The sequence below is a fragment of the Rhinoraja longicauda genome, chromosome 44 (assembly GCF_053455715.1).
Source record: "Rhinoraja longicauda isolate Sanriku21f chromosome 44, sRhiLon1.1, whole genome shotgun sequence".
In the NCBI taxonomy this organism is placed as follows: domain Eukaryota; kingdom Metazoa; phylum Chordata; class Chondrichthyes; order Rajiformes; family Arhynchobatidae; genus Rhinoraja; species Rhinoraja longicauda.
Genome location: NC_135996.1, coordinates 6568668 through 6593667, shown reverse-complemented (window position 1 = coordinate 6593667; position 25000 = coordinate 6568668). Strand labels below are relative to the sequence as shown.

Below are 25000 nucleotides of genomic sequence, written 5' to 3'. Positions count from 1 at the left end.
CCCCATCCCCAGGCACTTTCCCCTGCGACCGCAGGAGATGCAACACCTGTCCCTTTACCTCCCCCCTCAACTCCATCCGAGGACCCAAACAGCCTAAAAGCTCTCGCTGCCCACCCGAACAAGACTAGTTGAGCTCACATGGCACCAGCACTGTGTGGGGCAGGGGTTAGTCGGCCTGCTGCCAGCGGTAGAGTTGCTGCCTTACAGCGAATGCAGCGCCGGAGACTCAGGTTCGATCCTGACCACGGGTGCTGTCTGTAAGGAGTTTGTACGTTCTCCCCGTGACCTGCGTGGGTTTTCTCCGAGATCTTCGGTTTCCTCCCACATTCCAAAGACGTGCAGGTATGTAGGTTAATTGGCTGGGCAAATGTAAAAAATTGTCCCTAGTGTGTGTAGGATAGTGTTAGTGTGCGGGGATCGCTGGGCGGCGCGGACCCGGTGGGCCGAAGGGCCTGTTTCCGCGCTGTATATCTAAATCTAAATCAAACGCCTGCAACTCTCTTTACACTTTACACTTTAGAGATACAGCACGGAAACAGGCCCTTCGGCCCACCGAGTCTGTGCCGACCAGTGATCTCCCCGTACACTAGCACTGCCCTACACACACACACACACACACTTGGGACAATATTACAACTTTACCGAAGCCAATTAATCTACAAACCTGTACGTCTTTGGAGTGTGGATGGAAACCGGAGCAGCGAACCCAGGGATCGAACCCAGGTTTAGTTTAGTTTAGAGATACAGCGTGGAAACAGGCCCTTCGGCCCATCGTGTCCGACCCGACCAGCGATCCTCGCACACTAACACACTATCACACACACGGGGGACAGTTTTACACTTACACCGAGCCAATTAACCTGCACACCCGCACGTCTTTGGAGTGTGGGAGGAAACCGGAGCGCCCGGAGAAAACCCACGCAGGTCACGGGGAGAGCGTGCAAACTCCGTACAGACAGCGCCCACGGTCAGGGTGGAACCCGGGTCTCCGGCGCTGTGAGCCAGAGGGAGGGGGTGGGTCGGTGTGGAGGGAGGGGGGGGCGCTGTGAGCCAGAGGGGGAGGGGGTTGGTGACAGTCCTCGGGCAGGATGTGTGCGACGCATTGGAGCGTCCCCCCTGCAGCGGGAGAGAGCGGCGCGTGGCGCTCTTCACTCCTGCTGACTCCGCGGCCAGCTCCGGTGGTTCCACGCGCACGCGGGTGACTCTTATTTCCCTTCATCGTAGACTCTGCGGCCCTTCCACCAATGCGAACGCTTCCAAGACGTGAGTAACAGCGCCGCTAGCCAAGCGACCGATGACTGTACAGATGCATTGTGTTGTCAGGAAGAATTAAGATCCGGGTTTCATTTAGGAGTCTGCTTGCACAGTAGCCAGCTTGAAGATGATTGTCTAAAGGCCTCCTTGTATCAGTCCATTTAAAAATATAAACCAAAAATAGATTTACTCAACCCGAAATAATTCAAAGCAAAACCCACCATCATTAAACAAGTAAAACAGATATTCTTCAATATCAAATATGCTATTTAAAAAAACTATTTCCCCCATCCTAGTCCAGGATGCATTGCACCTCCCCGCGGTGCCCAGCGGTCCCGGAAATCTCCCAGGGTGCCCGTGGACAGCGCGCGGTCCCTCTCTAACCCCACCCGGGCACGGACGGACGTAACCCCGGAAGAAAGGGCGGGCAGCCGGCTCGGACAGAGCCCTGGCGCCCTGACTCGCCGATGGCCAGCTTGGCCGGGCCCAGGAGCAACCCAACCCAGGATATCCTCAGCCCCCCCTACCCTCTCCCCCACGCACAAGGGTGTCCAAAGATGAGGACGGTGGGCGTGAGGTGCAGCCAGAAGGCCCCTTTAGATATTGGAACAGGGGCTGCAACCCAGTTTGGCAAAAGAACAAACCAGGAAAGGTAGTGCATCCGTGGCTAACAAGGGAAATCAAGGATAGTATTAAAACAAAAGATGAAGCATACAGATTAGCCAGAAAAAGTAGCGTACCAGAGGACTGGGAGAAATTCAGAGTCCAGCAGAGGAGGACAAAGGGCTTAATTAGGAAAGGGAAAATAGATTATGAGAGAAAACTGGCAAAGAACATAAAAACAGACTGCAAAAGCTTTTATAGATATGTCAAGAGGAAAAGATTAGTTAAGGCAAATGTAGGTCCCTTGCAGTCGGAAACAGGTGAATTGATCATAGGGAACAAGGAGATGGCAGACCAATTGAACAAATACTTTGGTTCTGTCTTCACTAAGAAAGACATAAACCATCTGCCGGAAATAGCGGGGGACCGGGGGTCTAATGAGATGGAGGAACTGAGGGAAATCCAGGTTAGTCGGGAAGTGGTGTTAGGTAAATTAAATGGATTAAAGGCAGATAAATCCCCAGGGCCAGATAGGCTGCATCCCAGAGTGCTTAAGGAAGTAGCCTCAGAAATAGTGGATGCATTAGTGATAATTTTTCAAAACTCTTTAGATTCTGGAGTAGTTCCTGAGGACTGGAGGGTAGCTAATGTAACCCCACTTTTTAAAAAGGGAGGGAGAGAGAAAACGGGGAATTATAGACCAGTTAGCCTAACATCGGTAGTGTGGAAAATGCTAGAGTCAGTTATTAAAGATGTGAGAGCATCACATTTGGAAAGTGGTGAAATCATCGGACAAAGTCAACATGGATTTACCAAAGGCAAATCATGTCTGACGAATCTTATAGAATTTTTCGAGGATGTAACTAGTAGAGTGGATAAGGGAGAACCAGTCGATGTGTTATATCTGGACTTTCAGAAGGCCTTCGACAAGGTCCCACATAGGAGATGGGTGTACAAACTTAAAGCACACGGTATTGAGGGTTCAGTGTTGAGGTGGATAGAAAATTGGTTGGCGGACAGGAAGCAAAGAGTAGGAATAAACGGGTCCTTTTCGGAATGGCAGGCAGTGACTAGTGGGGTACCGCAAGGCTCAGTGCTGGGACCCCAGTTATTTACAGTGTATATTAATGATTTGGACGAGGGAATTGAATGCAACATCTCTAAGTTTGCGGATGACACGAAGCTGGGTGGCAGTGTTAGCTGCGAGGAGGATGCTAGGAGGCTGCAGAGTGACTTGGATAGATTAGGCGAGTGGGCAAATGCATGGCAGATGCAATATAATGTGGATAAATGTGAGGTTATCCACTTTGGCGGCAAGAACAGGAAAGCAGAGTATTACCTGAATGGTGACCGATTGGGAGAAGGGGAGATGCAACGTGACCTGGGTGTCATGGTGCACCAGTCATTGAAAGCAAGCATGCAGGTGCAGCAGGCAGTGAAGAAAGCGAATGGTATGTTGGCATTCATAGCAAGAGGATTTGAGTTTAGGAGCAGGGAGGTTCTGCTGCAGTTGTACAGGGCCTTGGTGAGACCGCACCTGGAGTATTGTGTGCAGTTTTGGTCTCCTAACCTGAGGAAAGACGTTCTTGCCTTAGAGGGAGTACAGAGAAGGTTCACCAGATTAATCCCTGGGATGGCGGGACTTACATATGAAGAAAGACTGGATAGACTGGGCTTGTACTCGCTGGAATTTAGAAGACTGAGGGGGGATCTTATAGAAACATATAAAATTCTTAAGGGGTTGGAGAGGCTAGATGCGGGAAGATTGTTCCCGATGTTGGGGGAGTCCAGAACCAGGGGTCACAGCTTAAGGATAAGGGGGAAGTCTTTTAGGACCGAGATGAGAAAACATTTCTTCACACAGAGAGTGGTGAGTCTGTGGAATTCTCTGCCGCAGAAGGTAGTTGAGGCTAGTTCATTGGCTATATTTAAGAGGGAGTTAGATGTGGCCCTTGTGGCTAAAGGGATCAGGGGGTATGGAGAGAAGGCAGGTACAGGTTACTGAGCTGGATGATCAGCCATGATCATATTGAATGGCGGTGCAGGCTCGAAGGGCCGAATGGCCTCCTCCTGCACCTATTTTTTATGTTTCTAACCTCGCATGCTGGAACACGCGCTCTTCCGGCTCGCAAAGGTGGCGGACGGCTGGCGAGTCTGTGAACCAACCGCGAGAGAAACAGTTTGCAGGGGACTCCCGGGTGCAGTACCCCCCACCCCACCCCAGGTCCCCGATGACTGTCTCCCCTCTCCCATCGGGGCAAGAGGTACAGAAGTGTGCAAAAGCACACCTCCAGATTCAGGGGCAGTATCTTCCCGGCCGTTATCAGGCAACTGAACCGTCCCACCACAACCAGAGAGCAGCGCTGAACTGCTATCTTACCCCTCTGTATCTTTAATCAGACTTCACCTTGCACTGAACGTTATTCCCTGTATCTGTACACTGTGGACGGCTCGACTGTAATCGTGCACAGCCTTTCCAAAGACTGGATAGCTTTTCACTGCACCTCGGTACACGTGACAATAAATGAAACAAAACTAATATCCCTCTGTTCCCTGTGCCTGCCTAAAAGCATCTTAAACACCATTATGGCATCTGCCTCCACCACCACCACCACCCCTGGCAGAACGTTCCAGGCCTCCACCACACTCTGTGCAACAAATAAACTTGTCCGCACATCTCTATTAAACCCTCTCACCTTAAAGCTATGCCCTCTAATGTTGGACATTTACACCCTGGGGAAGTTCTGACTGTCTATCTATCTGTCTATCTATCTATCTATATATATATCTATATATATAATGGGTCGACTGGGCTTGTATTCACTGGAATTTCGAAGGATGAGAGGGGACCTTATAGAAACATAGAAAATTCTTAAAGGATTGGACAGGCTAGCTGCAGGAACAATGTTCCCCATGTTGGGGGAGTCCAGAACCAGGGGTCACACACAGTTTAAGAATAAGAGGTCGGCCATTTAGGACTGCGATGAGGAAAAACCTTTTCACCCAGAGAGTTGTGGATCTGTGGAATTCTCTGTTGTAGAAGGCAGTGGAGGCCGATTCACTGGATGCTTTCAAGAGAGAGTTAGATTTAGCTCTTAGGGCTAACGGAATCAAGGGACATGGGGACAAAGCAGGAACGGGGTACTGATTTTGGATGATGATATCGAATGGCGGTGCTGGCTCGAAGGGCCATATGGCCTCCTCCTGCACCTATTCTCTATGTTTCTATGAGGTTCCAAGGGTTCCTGAGGGAAGAGGTTGAGTACTTTAATTCGAGCAGCCAAGTCCATCTGTCATGTGTGAAGGTGTAAAAAGGAACTACAGATGCTGGTTTATGTCGAAGATAGACACAAAATGCTGGAGTAACTCAGCGGGACTGGCAGCATCTCTGGAGAAAAGGACTAGGGACGAGACCCTTCACAAAAGTGGATGGTTTTGCAGATAGTGAAGATGGCTGTGAAAGATTGCAGCAGGATCTTGATCGATTGGCCAGGTGGGCTGAGATATGGTTGATGGTGTTTAATAGAGAGAAATGTGAGGTGTTTTACTTTGGGACGTCTAACAAGGGCAGGACCTACACAGAGAATGGTAGGCCTCTGGGGAGCGTTGTAGAGCAGAGGGATCTTGGAGTGCAGGTGCATGGTTCTTTGAAGGTCGAGTCGCAGGTAGATAAGGTGGTCCAAAAGGCTTTTGGCACATTGGCCGTCATCAGAGTAATGAGTATAGAAGTTAAGGGGAGGTCATGTTGCAGTTGTCTAAGACGTTGGTGAGACCGCATTTGGGAGCATTGTGTTCAGTTCTGGGCACCATGTTATGGGAAAGATGTTGTGAAGCTGGAGAGGGTCCAGAGAAGATTTACGAGGATGTTGCCAGGACTAGAGGGCGTGAGCTACAGGGAGAGGTTGAGCAGGCTGGGTCTCTATTCCTTGGAGCGCAGGAGGTTGAGGGGAGATCTCATAGAAGTGTATAAAATCATGAGAGGCATAGATCGGGTAGACGCACAGAGTCTCTTGCCCAGAGTAGGGGAATCGAGGACCAGAGAACATGGGTTTCAAGGTGAAGGGGAAAAGATTTAATAGGAATCTGGGGGGTAACTTTTTCACACAGAGGGTGATGGGTGTACGGAACGAGCTGCCGGAGGAGGTCGTTGAGGCTGGGACTATCCCAATCTTATCGAAACGTGTACGATTATTAAGGGGTTGGACACGTTAGAGACAGGAAACATGTTCCCAATGTTGGGGGAGTCCAGAACCAGGGGCCACAGTTTAAGAATAAGGGGTCGGCCATTTAGAACTGAGATGAGGAAAAACTTTTTCAGTCAGAGAGTTGTGAATCTGTGGAATTCTCTGCCTCAGAAGGCAGTGGAGGCCAATTCTCTGAATGCATTCAAGAGAGAGCTAGATAGAGCTCTTAAGGATAGCGGAGTCAGTGGGTATGGGGAGAAGGCAGGAACGGGGTACTGATTGAGAATGATCAGCCATGATCACATTGAATGGCGTGCTGGCTCGAAGGGCCGAATGGCCTCCTCCTGCACCTATTGTCTATTGTTTAAGAAGCAGTTAGACAGCTACATGGAGAGGAGAGGTTTGGAGGGATATGGGCCAAACGCAGGCAGGTGGGACTAGTGTAGGTGGGGCATGTGGGCAAGTTGGGCCGAAGGGCATGTTTCCATCCCTCTATGACCCGCTGAGTTACTCCAGCATTTTGTGAATAAATACCTTCGATTTGTACCAGCATCTGCAGTTGTCTTCTTATACTAAGTGTGTTTCTCCTTCCCTTCTGTGCCGGGCTTCTGGGGGAAATGGGCAGGCCGTCCTGGAAGTCGGAGCGTACAAAAGTGCACTGCAAGGAGGCGGCGCCCGAAGAAGACCTGCCGCCCCCCATCATCGAGGACATGTCCACCGCCCAGGAGCAGCCGGCCGCCGAGATGCCACACCTGGAGGAGCAGGAGAGTGAGGCCGCCGCCACCGCGGGTGGTGCTGCTGCTGCTGCCGGTGCCGGTGGAGTGAGCGGCGGGGCATCCAAGGCCGACTGTAGCCCCGAGGAGAAGCAGAGGATGCAGAGGGAGAAGCTCAACAAGATCCTGCTCAACCTCCTGGCCAAAATCCCCGGCAAAAACGGTGAGCCCTGGGCGAGGGGGGGGGGGGGTGGGGTGGGGTGGGGTGGGGTGGGGTTGACCAGCCAAGGTATCTAGAGACCTCACCTGCATGGTCAACCAACCCACCTTCTCCATTTGGTCTGGGAGTTGTGGAATGTCCAACTCACATTGCCTTGGAGGTCCAGCAGGCATCTAGAGACCGTGGCTGGTCATCCAGCCCACATTGTGCCATTTGGTCTGGAGGTCAGGGAACATCTAACTACCCCTGTAGCAAAGGTCCAGCAGGCATCTAGAGACCTTGGCTGGTCTCTAGATACCTGCTCAATCTGCATTGCAGTGAGACCGCACCTGGAGTACTGTGTGCAGTTGTACAGGGCCCTAGTGAGACCGCACCTGGAGTACTGTGTGCAGTTGTACAGGGCCCTAGTGAGACCGCACCTGGAGTACTGTGTGCAGTTGTACAGGGCCCTAGTGAGACCGCACCTGGAGTACTGTGTGCAGTTGTACAGGGCCCTAGTGAGACCGCACCTGGATTACTGTGTGCAGTTTTGGTCTCCAAATCTGAGGAAGGATATTCTTGCTATTGAGGGCGTGCAGCGTAGGTTTACTAGGTTAATTCCCGGAATGGCGGGACTATCCTATGTTGAAAGACTGGAGCGACTAGGCTTGTATACACTGGAATTTAGAAGGATGAGAGGAGATCTTATCGAAACGTATAAGATTATTAAGGGGTTGGACACGTTAGAGGCAGGAAACATGTTCCCAATGTTGGGGGAGTCCAGAACAAGGGGCCACAGTTTAAGAATAAGGGGTAGGCCATTTAGAACTGAGATGAGGAAAAACTTTTTCAGTCAGAGAGTTGTGAATCTGTGGAATTCTCTGTCTCAGAAGGCAGTGGAGGCCAATTCTCTGAATGCATTTGAGTGCTAGATAGAGCTCTTAAGGGTAGTGGAGTCAGGGGGTATGGGGAGAAGGCAGGAACGGGGTACTGATTGAGAATGTTCAGCCATGATCACATTGAATGGCGGTGCTGGCTCGAAGGGCCGAATGGCCTCCTCCTGCACCTATTGTCTATTGCCTATAGATGTTCCACGGCTTCTATACAAGATGGAATGAGGGTAGAGTGGTTGACCAGCCACGGTCTCTAGATACCTGCTGGACCTTTGCTACAGTGGTAGTGAGATGTTCCATGGCCTCCAGACCAAGATGGGAGAATGTGGGCTGAACGACCAGCCAAGGTCTCTAGATACCTGTAGGAGAAAAACTGTAGGTGCTGGTTTATATCGAAGGTAGACACAAAATGCTGGAGTAACTCAGCGGGTCAGGCAGCATCTCGGGAGAGAAGGAAAGGGTGACGAAACGTTACTCCAGCATAGTCACTCCAGCATTTTGTATCCACCCTCTCTGGATACCTGCTGGACCTTTACTACGGTGGTAGTGAGATGTCCCATGGTCTCCAGACCAAATGGTACAATGCACCATTCTAGATACCTGCTGGACCTTTACTACGGTGGTAGATGTTCCATGGTAGGACAAATCAAAATAGGACGTACAGGGTAAATGGTAGGGAATTGAGAAATGCAGTGGAACAGAGGGATCTGGGAATAACTGTGCATTGTTCCCTGAAGGTGGAATCTCATGTGGATAGGGTGGTGAAGAAGGCGTTTGGTATGCTTGCCTTTATAAATCAGAGCATCGAATATAGAAGTTGGGATGTAATGTTGAAATTGTACAGGGCATTGGTGAGGCCGAATCTGGAGTATGGTGTGCAGTTCTGGTCGCCAAATTATAGGAAGGATGTCGACAAAATGGAGAGGGTGCAGAGGAGATTTACTAGAATGTTGATTTATTCACAAAATGCTGGAGTAACTCAGCAGGTCAGGCAGCATCTCGGGAGAGAAGGAATGGGTGACAAGATGCTGCCTGACCTGCTGAGTTACTCCAGCATTTTGTGAATAAATCGATTTGTACCAGCATCTGCAGTTATTTTCTTATATTTACTAGAATGTTGCCTGGGTTTCAGCACTTAAGCTGCAGAGAGAGGTTGAACAGGTTGGGTCTTTATTCTTTGGAGCGTAGAAGGTTGAGGGGGGACTTGATAGAGGTTTTTAAAATTTTAAGAGGGACGGACAGAGTTGACGTGGGTAGGCTTTTCCCTTTGAGAGTGGGGAAGATTCCAACAAGGGGACATAACTTCAGAATTGAGGGACAAAAGTTTAGGGGTAACATGAGGGGTAACTTCTTTACTCAGGGTGGTGGCTGTGTGGAATGAGCTTCCGGTGGAAGTGGTGGAGGCAGGCTCGATTTTATCATTTAAGAGTAAATTGGATAGGTATATGGATGGGAGGGGATTGGAGGGTTATGGTCTGAGTGCAGGTAGATGAGACTAGGTCAGAGAAAGTGGTCGGCGTGGACTGGTAGGGCCGAACGGGCCTGTTTCCGTGCTGTAATTGTTATATGGTTATATGGCCTCCAGACCAAATGGAAGAATGTGGGCTGGATGTCCAGCCACGGTCTCTAGATACCTGCTGGATCTCCACAGCGATGTTAGTTGGGTGTTGCACAACTCCCAGACCAAATGGAGAAGGGGTGCTGGTTGACCAGCCAAGGTCTCTCGATGCCTGCTCAATCTCTACCACAGTGTTAGTTGGCCGGTCCTCGGCCTCTACACCAAATGGAAGGCCAACCTGATCCCACCCGGTACCTTGACCTGCAGGGCAGAGGGCGGTTGACCAGGCATGGCCTCTCGTGCTCTGCTCCGTACCGGGTGTCCACAGCAGTGGTAGCTGGACGTCCCAGGGCCCCCAGACCAAACGGAAGGGCCATCCTTCTCCCAACTGTACCTGGGACTCTGTGGACTTCTCTGCCGCAGAAGGCACTGGAGGCCGATTCACTGGATCTTTTCAAGAGAGAGGTAGATTTAGCTCTTGGGGGCTAACGGAATCAAGGGATGTGAGGAGAAAGCAGGAACGGGGGAACTGATTGTAGATGATCAGCCATGATCATATTGAATGGCGGTGCTGGCTCGAAGGGCCGAATGGCCTCCTCCTGCGCACCTGTTGTCTATGTCTAAGCCAGGAGGGCTATGGAGGGCGTGCAGCGTAGGTTCACTAGGTTAATTCCCGGAATGGCGGGACTGTCGTATGTTGAAAGGCTGGAGCGATTGGGCTTGTATACACTGGAATTTAGAAGGATGAGGGGGGATCTTATTGAAACATATAAGATAATTAGGGGATTGGACACATTAGAGGCAGGAAACATGTTCCCAATGTTGGGGGAGTGTGGAATTCTCTGCCTCAGAAGGCAGTGGAGGCCAGTTCGTTGGATGCTTTCAAGAGAGAGCTGTATAGAGCTCTTAAGGATAGCGGAGTGAGGGGGTATGGGGAGAAGGCAGGAACGGGGTACTGATTGAGAGTGATCAGCCATGATCGCATTGAATGGCGGTGCTGGCTCGAAGGGCTGAATGGCCTCCTCCTGCACCTATTGTCTATTGTCTATTGAGGGCAGTGGGTGGGTGGGGGGGGTGATTGAATGGCGGAGTAGACTCGATGGGCTGAATGGCCTAATTCTGCTCCTGTGTCTCATGGTCTTACACGGTTAGTTTGAGCCGCTGAGGCGGTGTGTGTGGTTGGGACCACGGCCCTTGTCTAACACGGGGACTTCCCCCTCTCTCTCTCTCTCTCTCTCTCTCTCTCTCTCTGTGTCTGCGTGCACCCCAGCCATCGACGTGACCTACCTGCTGGAGGAAGGTTCCGGAAGACGCCTGCGCCGCCGGACCCTGCTCTTGACGGAGACCTGCTTCAGGAAGTGACCGCTCGGCCCCCCCCGGGCTAGACCGACCCTGGCGGCCGTCCGAACGAACCCCCCTCCCCCCACGAGACGGGGGCCACACTTGGATATAGAGGGGGGCGGTACTGGTCTTATAATATGTACAGCAGCCCCCATATTAACTCAACGAGGGGTGTCACGGTTAGCTCAATCAATGGCCTTTTGGACTGAAGCAGCCAAAAACAAAAAAAGACTTTGTTTGTGTGGGTGTGTGGGGGGGATATTGGAGTTGCCCTTACTCTAAGCCCACCCCCTCCCTGAGATTGTGGGGGAGGGGAGGGGCGCGTGGACACACGAGGAACGTCGGGAGATGGATGGGGGGGAATCCCCCCACCCCCCCCCCCACACACACCCCCACCCCCACCTCCCCAGGACTCCGAGCCCTGCTTCTATAAACCGTGCGTCTGAATTTCACGAGTGTGTTCGTCCTGCGCATTGTCCGGAGTGTGTATATATGTATGTACATGGAGAAGGAAGACAGGACGGCTGCCACAGGAGGCGGGGAGGGGAGGGGAGGGGAGGGGAGGGGAGGGGAGGGGAGGGGAGGGGAGGAGTTTACAATCCACGTCCACTTTTTGTGTTGCCTTTTTTTTTCTTTGCACTTGACTCTTGGGGGGAAGGCGGGGAGACCCCCAAATGGGAAGACCCCCGTTGCAGAAACTGTGCCACACACACACACCTCCTCCGCTCCCTCCCATCCCGGCAGAGAGGACACCACGAGATCAGGAGACACATTGATAGCACTTAAAGCTGGAGGGGAGGGGTGGAGCGCTGTTCCCCACGTGTCCGCACGCACGTGTGTGTGTGGTGTGTTATTTTTTCCGCTCTTAAATTGACCAGGGGAGGAGGAGGAGAGATGGCCTGAGAGGGGGGGGAGTGGGTTACGGTGTTCGGTGCTGTGGGGAGGGTTGGGGGTAAACAGGAGGGACAGATACAAAACCCTCCTCAAGAGAGAGAGAGAGAGAGAGACATAGAGAGAGAGAGAGAGAGAGAGGGGGGGACACAGTCCAGTGTAGCCTCTGCAAGGAGTTCAGGGGAGGGGGGGTGAGCACAGGGCAGGTCCATCAACGCTCACTGTTAAGTTGTGAGCAGAAACTGGAGCTTCTGGTGCCGACCGGCCGGCGATCACCCGGCACACTAACACTAACCCCACACACACACACACACCGGGCACAGTTCACAATGGACGATAGGTGCAGGAGGAGGCCATTCGGCCCTTCGAGCCTGTACGCACCGCCGTTCAATGTGATCGTGGCTGATCATTACAACCTGTACCGGACCTGCAAACCCGCACGTCTTCGTGGAGCGTGGGAGGAACCCGGAGAAGGGTGGCGGGGGACAGCGTGCAAACTCCGCGCAGGCAGCACCCGTGGTCGGGATGGAACCCGGGGCCCCTGGCGCCGCGAGGCGTCAACTCTACCCACCGCGCCGCCCATCAAATGGGCAAAGATTAAGCGCGTGCAGGGGTGGAGGGGAGAGGGCGGGGTGGTGTGCAGGTGTAGTGGGCTCGCAGGCCGGAGATTGTGGGAGTGGGATCCAGGTGGGGTTCAGGGGGCAGTCTGCGAGCGTGAGATGGATCGTTTCGCTGAGCACCTCCGCTCAGCCCGCCTAAACCTACCTGGCCTCCCACTTGCCAAACACTTCAACTCCCCTCCCACTCCCACACTGACCTTTCTGTCCTGGGCCTCCTCCGCTGTCAGAGTGAGGCCCAGCGCAAACTGGAGGAACAGCACCTCGTATTTCGCTTGGGCAGCTCACACCCCAGTGGTATGAACATTGACTTCTCTAACTTCAGATAGCCCTCTCTCTCTCCATCCCCTCCCCCATCCTAGTTCTCCGACTAGTTTGACTGTCCTCCTGATCAAATTTTATCTTTGTATGTCTCGTCACCATCGCCGAGCTCACAGTGCTGCCCGTCCCACTGAGTTACTACAACATTTTGTGTCCATCTTCAGTCTAAACCAGCATCTGCAGTCCCTTCCTACACCATGATCTACATTTTCCTTGAAGGTAGACACAGAGTGCTGGAGTAACTCAGTGGGTCGGGCAGCATCTCTGGAGAGAAGGGATGGGTGACCTTTCAGGTCGAGACCCTTCTTCAGACAGTCTGATAGGTGACGTTTCACAGAGTGCTGGAGTAACTCAGCGGGTCAGGCAGCATCTGTGGAGAGCGTGGATAGGAGACGTTTCACAGAGTGCTGGAGTAACTCAGCGGGTCAGGCAGCATCTGGAGAACGTGGATAGGAGACGTTTCAGTTCGGGTCAAATTGACCCAACCCAAAACGTCACCCATCCATATACTCCACAGATGCTGCCTGACCCGCTGAGTTACTCCAGCACTCTGTGAAACGTCACCCATCCATGTTCTCCACAGATGCTGCCTGACCCGTTGAGTTACTCCGGCACTCTGTGAAACGTCACCCATCCATGTTCTCCACAGACGCTGCCTGACCCGCTGAGTTACTCCAGCATTATTGTGTCTACCTTCCGTTTAAACGGGCGCCTGCAGTTCCTGCCTGCACCAAACATCAGGAACCTCTTTCCTTATTGAGAAAAAACAACACTCCGAAGGGTCTCGACCCGAAACGTCACCCATTCCTTCTCTCCCGAGATGCTGCCTGACCTGACCTGCTGAGTTACTCCAGCATTTTGTGAATAACTCCTCCTCTTTTGTTATTGATGCACTTAACAGCAGCCACCCGAGGGTGGGCAGTGGGGGAGAGGGGTGCGTTACACCAGATCGTAGGGGAGAAGGGGGGGGAACATGAGCTCTTGGTGGTCTGACTATACCCACGCCAACAACCCACCAAAATCTGCCTCTCTGAGCAAAACCAGTGTGAAAAATAAATGGAATAAAAGTAAAGGGGGTGGGAGGGGGGGGGGGGGGGGGGGGAACGAAAGAAAGATAAAAGCCACTACATGAGCAGTATTCAAAATAAAGTATTTGTTGTGGAGTGAAGAATCTTTCGCGTAGAAGTAATAAGACACTATGTCCGTGTTTTGTTGAACTGTACAATGTAGTATCTTAAAGCCTTTTTTCCCTTTTTAAACTAAAAAGGCCGCAAATTTCTTTTTTTAAAACAGCTTTGCTTTGTCGTTAGCTTTAGGCTTTAGCAGTCCGGCTGCTTTTCAGTAAAAAGTAAAAAAGAAAAATTAAACTTTAAAAAAAAAATAATTACGTGCCAACTTGTATATATATATATCCGTAGTAAAGCTTGTGGACAAGTGACATTGTCACACGGACCACCCCGAATGTACAAATCCATCTTGTTTGACCCCCCCCCCCCCCCCTCAAAGTGGAACACGTTCATCCCGTTAACCCCCTCCCCGCACCACCACCACCCCAAAAAAAAAACCCTCCCCCTTTTCCACCTCCTCCCTTTTTTTGTCTCAAAAGCAGAAGAAAAAACCCCCCTTTGAGATCGTATTTTATTAAAAAAAACATCGAAAAAAAAGAGAAAAGATTGTTTTGACTATTTTTTTACTGCTTGGCAGCAATTGTACAGTTACCGGGAAAAGAAAAAAAAAATTAATAATAATAATAATAATCGAGTATGTGATACTCTCTTCTCTCAGCACATCATTCCTCGAGATTCTGTAGTGTTTTCCGTTTTTTAAATCTCCTGCAGTCATTGGTAATAGTGTCTAACACTAAGCTAAACTTAAAAACACAAAAAAAAACCACCACAGGACAAAAACAACTTTGTACGTACGTAGTCGATTGACACACAGTGATTCTGACATTTCCTTTTTCTTTGCTAAAAGATAAAATCATGTTTTTAGACAATCAGTGAATAGGTGATGCCATTTTTGTTTAAATTTCTTCTCTTCCTCCCCCCCCCTCTCTCTCTCCCCTCCCCTCCTCTCCCCTTCACCGTCCCCCCCCTCTCTCTCTCTCTCTCTCTCTCTCTCTCTGTCCTCCTTTTTACTGACATAGAAAGTGAAATGGCAGGATTTTATTCTTTTGTTTTTTAAAAAAATATGTTTTTGTTTTCCGGGTTACTTTTTCAAAAAAAATGTACAAAAAAAAAACCACACAAAAGTCATGGAATTGCTGTTTAAAAGCACTACATTATTGCAAATAGGTTATAACTATAGTCTGCATGGGTGTAGGCAGTGTGATTGTTTGCTGAAAAAAATGCTGCTAATATATTTACTTTTTACAGAAGCATATCTCTAATAGATCATTGTTTTGACTTTAATCTTTGTAAATTATGTATTACGAATTTTAACATTGGATGTAATTGCATAAAATTGCTTGTATCTCAACTTGAGAAAGTCTAGTATTAAATGGAGAAACTGTTTTTTTTTCTTAATTTGTGGTCTGTGGATTTTTATTTCCCATCCCCCCCCGGATAGAGTGGACGTGGAGAGGGGACGGTTTCCACTGGCAGGAGAGAGTCTCGTGACACGCTGAAGGCCGCGTTTGGAGTACCGTGAGAGCGAGAAGGTTTTAGGTCACCCATATAGGTTAACCATGTAGGTTAATTGGCTGGGTAAATGTAAAAATTGTCCCTAGTGGGTGTAGGATAGTGTTAATGTACAGAGATCGCTGGGCGGCACGGACTTGGAGGGCCGAAAAGGCCTGTTTCCGGCCATATGATGATATGATATCTGAGGTCCCCCTAGAGAGGGGTCCAGAGGAGGTTTACCGGAACGGACCCAGGAACATAGACACAGAAACATAGACGATAGGCGCAGGAGGAGGCCGTTCGGCCCTTCGAGCCAGCACCGCCATTCATTGTGATCATGGCTGATCGTCCCCAATCACGGTGGCGCGGCGGTAGAGTTGCCGCCTTACAGCGAATGCAGCGCCGGAGACTCGGGTTCCACACCCCGACCACGGGCGCCGTCTGTACGTTCTCCCCGTGACCTGCGTGGGTTTTCTCCGAGATCTTCGGTTTCCTCCCACACTCCAAAGACGTGCAGGTATGTAGGTTAATTGGCTGGGCAAATGAAAAAAAATTGTCCCTAGTGTGTGTAGGATAGTATTAATGTGCGGGGATCGCTGGGCGGCGCGGACCCAGTGGGCCGAAGGGCCTGTTTCCACGCTGTATCTCTTTTTTAAAAAAAATTTGTAAACCCCCCGTGCCTGCCTTCTCCCCATATCCCTTGATTCCACTAGCCCCTAGAGCTCTATCTAACTCTCTCTTAAATCCATCCAGTGATTTGGCCTCCACTGCCCTCTGTGGCAGAGAATCCCACACATTCACAACTCTCTGGATGATTTTTTTTCTTCTCACCTCAGTTTTAAATGGCCTCCCCTTTATTCTTCGACTGTGTGGCCCCCTGGTTCTGGACTCGCCCAACATTGGGAACATTTTTCCTGCATCTAGCTTGTCCAGTCCTTTTATAATTTTATATGTTTCTATAAGATCCCCTTCTCATCCTTCTAACATACGATTAACGTTAGATGAGCGTTTTCACAGCACTGGGCAGGAGTTTAGAAGGACAAGGGGAGACCTCATTGAAACTTTACCGAATAGTGAGCGGCCTGGATAGAGTGGGTGTGGAGAGGATGTTCCCACTAGTGGGAGAGTCTAGGACCAGAGGGCACAGCCTCAGAATTAAAGGGCGTTCCTTTAGGAAGTAGATGAGGAGGAGTTTCTTTACATCGAAACATAGAAAATAGGTGCAGGAGTAGGCCATTCGGCCCTTCGAGCCTGTACGCACCGCCATTCAATATGATCATGGCTGATCATCCAACTCAGTATCCCGTACCTGCCTTCTCTCCATACCCCCTGATCCCTTTAGCCACCAGGGCCACATCTAACTCCCTCTTAAATATAGCCAATGAACTGGCCCCAACTACCCTCTGAGGCAGAGAATTCCACAGATTCACCACTCTCGGTGTGAAAGGGCGGTGAATCTGTGGAATTCATTGCCACAGACGGCTGTGGAAACTGTCATTGAGTATTTTTAAGGCAGAGAGAGAGAGAGAGAGAGAGAGAGAGAGAGAGAGAGGGCGTCACGGTAGCGCAGCGGTAGAGTTGCTGCTTTACAGCGAATGCAGCGCCGGAGACTCAGGTTCGATCCTGACTACGGGTGCTGCACTGTAAGGAGTTTGTACGTTCTCCCCGTGACCTGCGTGGGTTTTCTCCGAGATCTTCGGTTTCCTCCCGCACTCCAAAGACGTACAGGTATGTAGGTTAATTGGCTGGGTAAATGTTTTTAAAAAATTGTCCCTAGTGGGTGTAGGATAGTGTTAATGTACGGGGATCACTGGGCGGCACGGACTTGGAGGGACGAAAAGGCCTGTTTCCGGCTGTATATATATGATATGATATGATATGATATGAGATTCGTGATCAGTGCGGGTGTCAGGGGTTACGGGGAGAAGGCAGGAGAATGGGGTTAGGAGGGAGAGATAGATCAGCCACAATAGACAATAGGTGCAGGAGGAGGCCATTCAGCCCTTCGAGCCTGTACGCACCGCCATTCAATGCGATCATGGCTGATCACTCCCAATCAGTACCCCGTTCCTGCCTTCTCCCCATACCCCCTCACTCCGCTATCCTTAAGAGCTCTATCCAGCTCTCTCTTGAAAGCATCCAACGAACTGGCCTCCACTGCCTTCTGAGGCAGAGAATTCCACACCTTCACCACTCTCTGACTGAAAAAGTTCTTCCTCATCTCCGTTCTAAATGGCCGACCCCTTATTCTTAAACTGTGTGGCCCCTTGTTCTGGACTCCCCCAACATTGGGAACATGTTTCCTGCCTCTAATGTGTCCAATCCCCTAATTATCTTATATGTTTCAATAAGAGTGGACTTGATGGGCCGAATGGCCTAATTCTGCTCCTATCATTAATGACCTTAAATTCCGGAAGTTTCACATTCTGGGATCTCTGGATCGTCCGTGTCAACTCGATCCAAGCTTCTACAAACTGGTTCCAATCCCCTCGCGAGAGAGCTCCGAGACAATCTAATCCTCATCTGTAGGTGGGATTCTTGCTTGCTGTAACGTTGCAGAATCACAAATGCAGCAATGTCACATGTACACACATACAATGCAAACATACATACATACTAAGGGCGTCACGGTGGCGCGGCGGTAGAGTTGCTGCCTTGCAACGCCCGAGATTCCATCCCGACTACGGCTGCTGTTTGTACGTTCTCCCCGTGACCTGCGTGGGTTTCCTCCGAGATCTTCGGTTTCCTCCCACACTCCAAAGACGTACAGGTTTGTAGGTTAATTGGCAGGTTTGTAGGTAAGTTTAAATTGTCCCTAGTGTGTGTCGGCTTGTGTTGATGAGAGGGGATCGCTGGTCGGCACAGACTCGATGGGCCGAAGGGCCCGTTTCTGCGCTGTATGTCTAAACTCAACTCAACAATCAGAAGAAGGGTCTCGACCCGAAGCGTCACCTATCCACCTTCTCCACAGATGCTGCCTGACCCGCTGAGTTACTCCAGCACTCTGTGAAACGTCACCTATCCATGTTCTCCACAGATGCTGCCTGACCCGCTGAGTTACTCCAGCACATGTTGTTTTTGTCAAGATTCTAGCATCTGTATATTTTATATATATTTTTTATACATGTATTTATATTTCCATATTTTATATAGATTATATGTGTGTATGTATATATATATATATGTGTGTGTGTGTATATATGTGTGTATGTATATATATATGTGTGTTGTGTATATATGTGTGTGAGTATGTGTGCAGTGTGTGTGTATACATATATGTGTATATATATGTGTGTATATATATATGTGTGTATACATATATGTATATGTGTGTGTATATATACGTGTGTGTATATATGTATATGTGTATATATGTGTGTGTGTGTATATATACGTGTGTGTATATATGTATATGTGTATATATGTGTGTGTGTGTGTATATATACGTGTGTGTATATATGTATATGTGTATATATGTGTGTGTGTGTGTATATATACGTGTGTGTATATATGTATATGTGTATATGTGTGTGTGTGTGTGTGTGTATATACGTGTGTGTATATATGTATATGTGTATATATGTGTGTGTGTATATATACGTGTGTGTATATATGTATATGTGTATAATGTGTGTGTGTGTGTGTATATATGTGTATGTGTATATATGTGTGTGTGTGTGTATATATACGTGTGTGTATATATGTATATGTGTATATATGTGTGTGTGTGTGTATATATACGTGTGTGTATATATGTATATGTGTATATATGTGTGTGTGTGTGTATCCCCTCCTCAGATGTTGCCTGAACTGATGAGTTACTCCAGCAATTTGAGTTTTTTTGTGTAAATACAACTGGTCTGAAGACGGGTCCCGACCCAAAACCATCTACTTATATCCTGACTGACACGCTGAGTGCCTCCAGCGCCTTGTGTTTTGTTCATGATTCACTGACATGTGTGTAAGTGTGTGTATATAAATATATATATATATGTGTGTGTATAAATATGTGTGTGCGTGCACATATGTACTGTATAAATATGAGTGTGCGCATGTGTGTAAATATGTGTGTGCGCGCGCACATATGTACTGTATAAATGTGTGTGCATGTGTGTAAATGTGTGTGTGTTTGCACATATGTACTGTATAAATATGAGTGCATGTGTGTAAATATGTGTGTGTGTTTGCACATATGTACTGTATAAATATGTGTGTGTGTGCATGTGTGTAAATATGTGTGTGTGCGCGCGCACATATGTACTGTATAAATATGTGTGTGTGCATGTGTGTAAATGTGTGTGTTTGCACATATGTACTGTATAAATATGTGTGTGTGCATGTGTGTCAATATGTGTGTGCGCGCGCACATATGTACTGTATAAATATGTGTGTAAATGTGTGCGTATATATATATATTTATATGCATATATATACATATGCATATGTGTGCATATATTGTATGTGTGCATGTATATATATATATGCATATGTTTGCATATGTTGTATGTGCATGTATATATATATGCATGTGTTTGTATATGTTGTATGTGCATGTATATATATGCATGTGTTTGTATATGTTGTATGTGCGTGTGTGTATATATATATGCATATGTTTGTGTGTATATATTGTATGTGCGTATATATATGTGTATGTTTGTGTGTGTATATATGTGCATGCGTTTGTGTGTGTATATATATTGCATGTGTGCGTGTATATAAACATAGCACACAAAGTAAGGAAATTTGTGTTTGGTAGATTATTTCTTTGTTGTAACAATGCTTCTTGGCAATAAATCTTATACCGTTGGAAAGCCTGTTTATTTCCCTTTTAAATGGTGCCACATTTGTAAGGAACATGCATTTGTGGGATGAGCAGCAGAGCTGAGTATGTGGGATGCGCCCATGAAAAATCTGCCAAATCTTCTCTGCCAATGCCAAACAGCTTATTCTGCCATTGACTCTTGTTCGGTGTTGTTTGGTGGATTGGATGATTGAAGTCTGAAGAAACAAGACATATTGGCAATTTAACAATTTATTCATTTAATAAACAGGAGCCTCAGTAGCGTGTGGAAGAACCATACACAGCCACAACAGCCTGGCACCTCCTCCTCATGCTGGTCACCAGCCTGGTCACACACTGTTGTGGGGATGGCATCCCATTCTTCAACCAGCATTTGTCACAAGTCAGCCAACGTGGTTGTGTTGGTCACTCTGGCACGAACAGCACGCCCAAGCTGATCCCACAAGTGTTCAATGGGGTTGAGGTCAGGACTGCTGGCAGGCCATTCCATCCTCTCCACTCCCAAATTCTGGAGGTAGTCTCTGAGAAACCCTGCTCTGTGGGGGCGAGCATTGTCATCTTGGAGGATAGAGTTCGGTCCCAGACTGTGGAGATATGGGATTGCCACTGGTTGCAGAATCTCATCTCGATATCTCTCTGCATTTGAGATTGCCCTCCAATGATGACAAGCCTCGTTTTTCCAGTGAGGGAGATGCCGCCCCACACCATCACACTGCCTCCACCAAAAGATGTTACTCTATCGGTGCAGCAATCAGCATAGCGTTCTCCGCGTCTTCTCCACACTTTGACCCTATGATCCAACTGCAGAATCTGGACTCATCGCTGAACATAACGTTCCTCCACATGTTCAGGTTCCAGTGCACGTGTTGCCGACACCAGCGCAAACGGGCCTGACGGTGAAGGGCAGTCATGGCAGGCCTCCTGGCAGCCCTACGAGACCGGAGATCGGCTGCGTGCAGTCTGTTCCGAATTGTCTGGGCAGAGAGCCGTCGGCCATATCGTCCTGCAAACCTTGACTGCAAATCTGTAGAAGACAGCCTACGGTTCCTAAGTGCTGACAGGGTGAGGAAACGGTCTTCTTCGGGTGTCGTCTTCTTGGGACGCCCACTTCGCGGCCTGTCTCTGACATCCCCCGTTATATGGAACTTGGCCTTCACTTTGGAGATGGTACTAGGGCTCACTCCAAATAATGCCGCAACTTGGTTTTGCGGAACACCAGCTTGAAGTTGCCCTATCGTACGGGCCCTATCCAGATCAGTCAAACGTGGCATGCCGATTCTTGGAGCAGACACCTACTGACCACTGTAGCAGGGCCCATGCTCACAGACAATAGACAATAGACAATAGGTGCAGGAGTAGGCCATTCAGCCCTTCGAGACAGCACCGCCATTCAATGCGATCATGGCTGATCACTCTCAATCAGTACCCCGTTCCTGCCTTCTCCCCATACCCCCTCACTCCGCTATCCTTAAGAGCTCTATCCAGCTCTCACCTGATTGTCAGCACCTGGGGGTACCAGAAGCTCAAAACAAGAGTCAATAGCAACAGCAGAATAAGCTGTTTGGCATTGGCAGAGAAGATTTGGCAAATTTTTCATGGGCGCAACCCATATACTCAGCTCTGCCTGCTCATCCCACAAATGCATGTTCCTTACAAATGTGGCACCATTTAAAAGGGAAATAAACAGGCTTTCCAACGGTATAGAGATTTATTGCCAAGAAGCATTGATACAACAAAGAAATAATCTACCAAACACAAATTTCCTTACTTTGTGTGCTATGTTTATATAATCTACACCTCACGCTGCCTCGGCAAGGCCAGCAGCATCATCAAGGACCAGTCTCACCCCCCGGTCACCCCCCTCTCCTCCCCTCTCCCATCGGGGCAAGAGGCACAGAAGTGTGGAGACGAGACCCTCGCACACCTCCAGATTCAGGGGCAGTCTCTTCCCGGCTGTTATCAGGCAACTGAACCGTCCTCTCACCAACTAGAGAGCGGTGCTGGACTACTATCTACCTCATTGGAGACCCTCGGACTATCCTTGATCGGACTTTGCTGGCATTACCTTGCACTGAACGTTACTCCCTTATCAAGTATCTGTACACTGTAAACGGCTCGATTGTAATCGTGTGTTGTCTTTCCGCTGACTGGTCCGCACGCAGCGACAAAGCTTTACACTGTACCTCGGTATACGGGACAATAGACAATAGACAACAGGTGCAGGAGGAGGCCATTCAGCCCTTACGAGCCAGCACCGCCATTCAATGCGATCATGGCTGATCACTCTCAATCAGTACCCCGTTCCTGCCTTCTCCCCATACCCCCTCACTCCGCTATCCTTAAGAGCTCTATCCAGCTCTCTCTTGAAAGCATCCACACGAACTGGCCTCCACTGCCTTCTGAGGCAGAGAATTCCACACCTTCACCACTCTCTGACTGAAAAAGTTCTTCCTCATCTCCGTTCTAAATGGCCGACCCCTTATTCTTAAACTGTGGCCCCTTGTTCTGGACTCCCCCAACATTGGGAACATGTTTCCTGCCTCTAACGTGTCCAATCCCCTAATTATCTTATACGTTTCGATAAGATCCCCTCTCATCCTTCTAAATTCCAGTGTATACAAGCCCAGTCGCTCCAGTCTTTCAACATACGACAGTCCCGCCATTCCGGGAATTAACCTACGCTGCACGCCCTCAATAGCCCTCAAACACGGGACAATAAACTCAACTAAACTGAACTCCCCCGCCCCCACGATGTGTGACCATGGATCGAACAGTGTAGTAAGACAAAGACTGATGTCATGGACAGTGAGACTGTGATAGTTTCAACATCATCGATCAGAGGATTGAGTATCGAAGTCGGGAGGTCACGTCACAGTTGTACAAGACGTTGGCGAGGCCACGTTTAGAGCACTGTGTTCAGTTTTGGTCACCATGTTACAGGAAAGATGTTGCCGAGCTGGAAAGGGCGCGGAGAGGATTTACGAGGATGTTGCCAGGACTCGAGGGGCGTGAGCTACAGGGAGAGGTTGAGCAGGCTGGGTCTCTATTCCCTGGAGCGTAGGAGGATGAAGGTTGATCTTATAGAGGTGTACAAAATCATGAGACTCTGACAGTCTCTCTCTGACTCTCTCTGAGTCTCTCCGTCTCTCTCTGACAGTCTCTGACTCTCTCTCTCCCTCTCACCCTGAGTCTCCCTCTCTCTCTCCCTCTCTGAGTCTCTCTGACAGTCTCTCTGAATCTCTCTCACTCTGAGTCTCCCTCTGTCTCTGACTCTCTCGCTCTCTGACTCTCTCTCTCTCCACTCTGAGTCTCTCCCTCTCTCTGACATTCTCTCTGTCTCTCTCTCTCCCTCTCCCTCTGAGTCTCTCCCTCTCTCTGACAGTCTCTGACTCTCCCTCTCCCTCTGAGTCTCTCCCTCTCTCTGACAGTCTCTGACTCTCTCTCCCTCTCTCTCTCTGACTCTCTCTCCCTCTCTCTCTGACTCTCTCTCCCTCTCTCTGACAGTCTCTGACTCTCCCTCTCCCTCTGAGTCTCTCCCTCTCTCTGAGAATCTCTGACTCTCTCTCCCTCTCTCTCTCTCTCTGACTCTCTCTCCCTCTCTCTCTCTCTGACTCTCTCTCCCTCTCACTCTGAGTCTCTCCCTCTCTCTGACAGTCTCTGACTCTCTCTCTGACAGTCTCTCTCCCTCTCCCTCTCTCTGACAATCTCTGACTCTCTCTCTGACAGTCTCTCTCTCTCTCCCTCTCTCTGACAGTCTCTGACTCTCTCTCTGACAGTCTCTCTCCCTCTCCCTCTCTCTGACAATCTCTGACTCTCTCTCTGACAGTCTCTCTCCCTCTCCCTCTCTCTGACAGGGGAATCGAGGACCAGAGGACACGGGTTCAAGGTGAAGGGAAAAGATTTCATAGGAATCTGAGGGGTGACGTTTCCACACAGAGGGTGGTGGGTGAATGGAACGAGCTGCCGGAGGAGGTAGTTGAGGCTGGGACTATCCCAACGTTTAAGAAACAGTCGGACAGTTACATGGATAGGACAGGTTTGGAGGGATATGGACCAGATGTGGGCAGGTGGGACTGGTCTAACCGCTGCACATCATTCCCCCCTCTCCCTGAGATTATTGGGGTGCCCCTCTGTCTCCCTCCCCCTCATCTCCCACCCCTTCCTCCCCCCTTTCCCTCCTACCCCAACCCTCTCCTCCCCCTCCCCCTCTCCCTCCTCCCCCTCTCCCTCCTCCCCCTCTCCCTCCTCTCCCTCCTCCCTCCTCCCCCTCCCCCTCCTCCCCCTCTCCCCTCCTCCCCCTCTCCCTCCTCCCCCTCTCCCTCCTCCCCCTCTCCCTCCTCTCCCCCTCTCCCTCCTCCCCCTCCTCTCCCTCCTCTCCCCCTCTCCATCCTCCCCTCCTCCCCCTCTCCCTCCTCCCCCTCTCCCTCCTCCCCCCCTCTCCCTCCCCTCTCCCTCCCCCCACTATCCCCCCTCTCCCTCTTCCCCCCTCTACCCCCTCCTCCCCCTCCCCCTCTATCCCCCCCTCTCCCTCCTCCCCCCCTCCCCCTCTCCCTCCTCCCTCCTCCCCCTCTCCCTCCTCCCCCTCTCCCTCCTCCCCCTCTCCCTCCTCCCCCTCTCCCTCCTCCCCCTCTCCCTCCTCCCCCCTCCCCCTCTCCCTCCTCCCTCCTCCCCTCTCTCCCCCTCTCCCTCCTCCCCCTCTCCCTCCTCCCCCTCTCCCTCCTCCCCCCTCCCCCTCTCCCTCCTCCCTCCTCCCCCTCTCCCTCCTCCCCCTCTCCCTCCTCCCCCTCTCCCTCCTCCCCCTCCCCCTCCTCCTCCCTCCTCCCCCTCTCCCTCCTCCCCCTCTCCCTCCCCCACTATCCCCCCTCTCCCTCTCCCTCTCTTTGCCTCCCCCTACATATATATATACATATATGCATATTATTGGGGATTATTGGGGTCTCTCTCTCTCCACCCAACCCTTCCCACACTCCCCCTCTCCATCCCTCCCCTCTTTCTCTCTCC

The 25000-nt window shown here is 50.1% G+C and overlaps 2 protein-coding genes across 4 annotated transcripts in view; one reads left to right on the top strand and one right to left on the bottom strand.

Annotated features, from left to right (window-relative positions):
- The window catches only part of ash1l (ash1 (absent, small, or homeotic)-like (Drosophila)), a 227793-nt gene extending 216493 nt beyond the window's left edge, over positions 1 to 11300 (top strand). For all 3 annotated transcript variants that reach the window (XM_078432000.1, XM_078431999.1, XM_078431998.1), the window contains 3 exons: positions 1225 to 1263; positions 6667 to 6977; positions 10675 to 11300. In XM_078432000.1, coding sequence (XP_078288126.1) covers positions 1225 to 1263; positions 6667 to 6977; positions 10675 to 10766 — 442 coding nt within the window. In that variant the 3' untranslated portion in view covers positions 10767 to 11300. The remainder of the gene's footprint in view (positions 1 to 1224; positions 1264 to 6666; positions 6978 to 10674) is intronic.
- Positions 11301 to 17598: 6298 nt separating this feature from the next.
- Positions 17599 to 25000, bottom strand: part of LOC144612353 (CREB-regulated transcription coactivator 2-like) — a 30943-nt gene continuing 23541 nt past the window's right edge. Inside the window, exon 10 of the mRNA XM_078431928.1 lies at positions 17599 to 17740. Within this exon, the coding sequence (XP_078288054.1) occupies positions 17599 to 17740 (142 nt within the window). The remainder of the gene's footprint in view (positions 17741 to 25000) is intronic.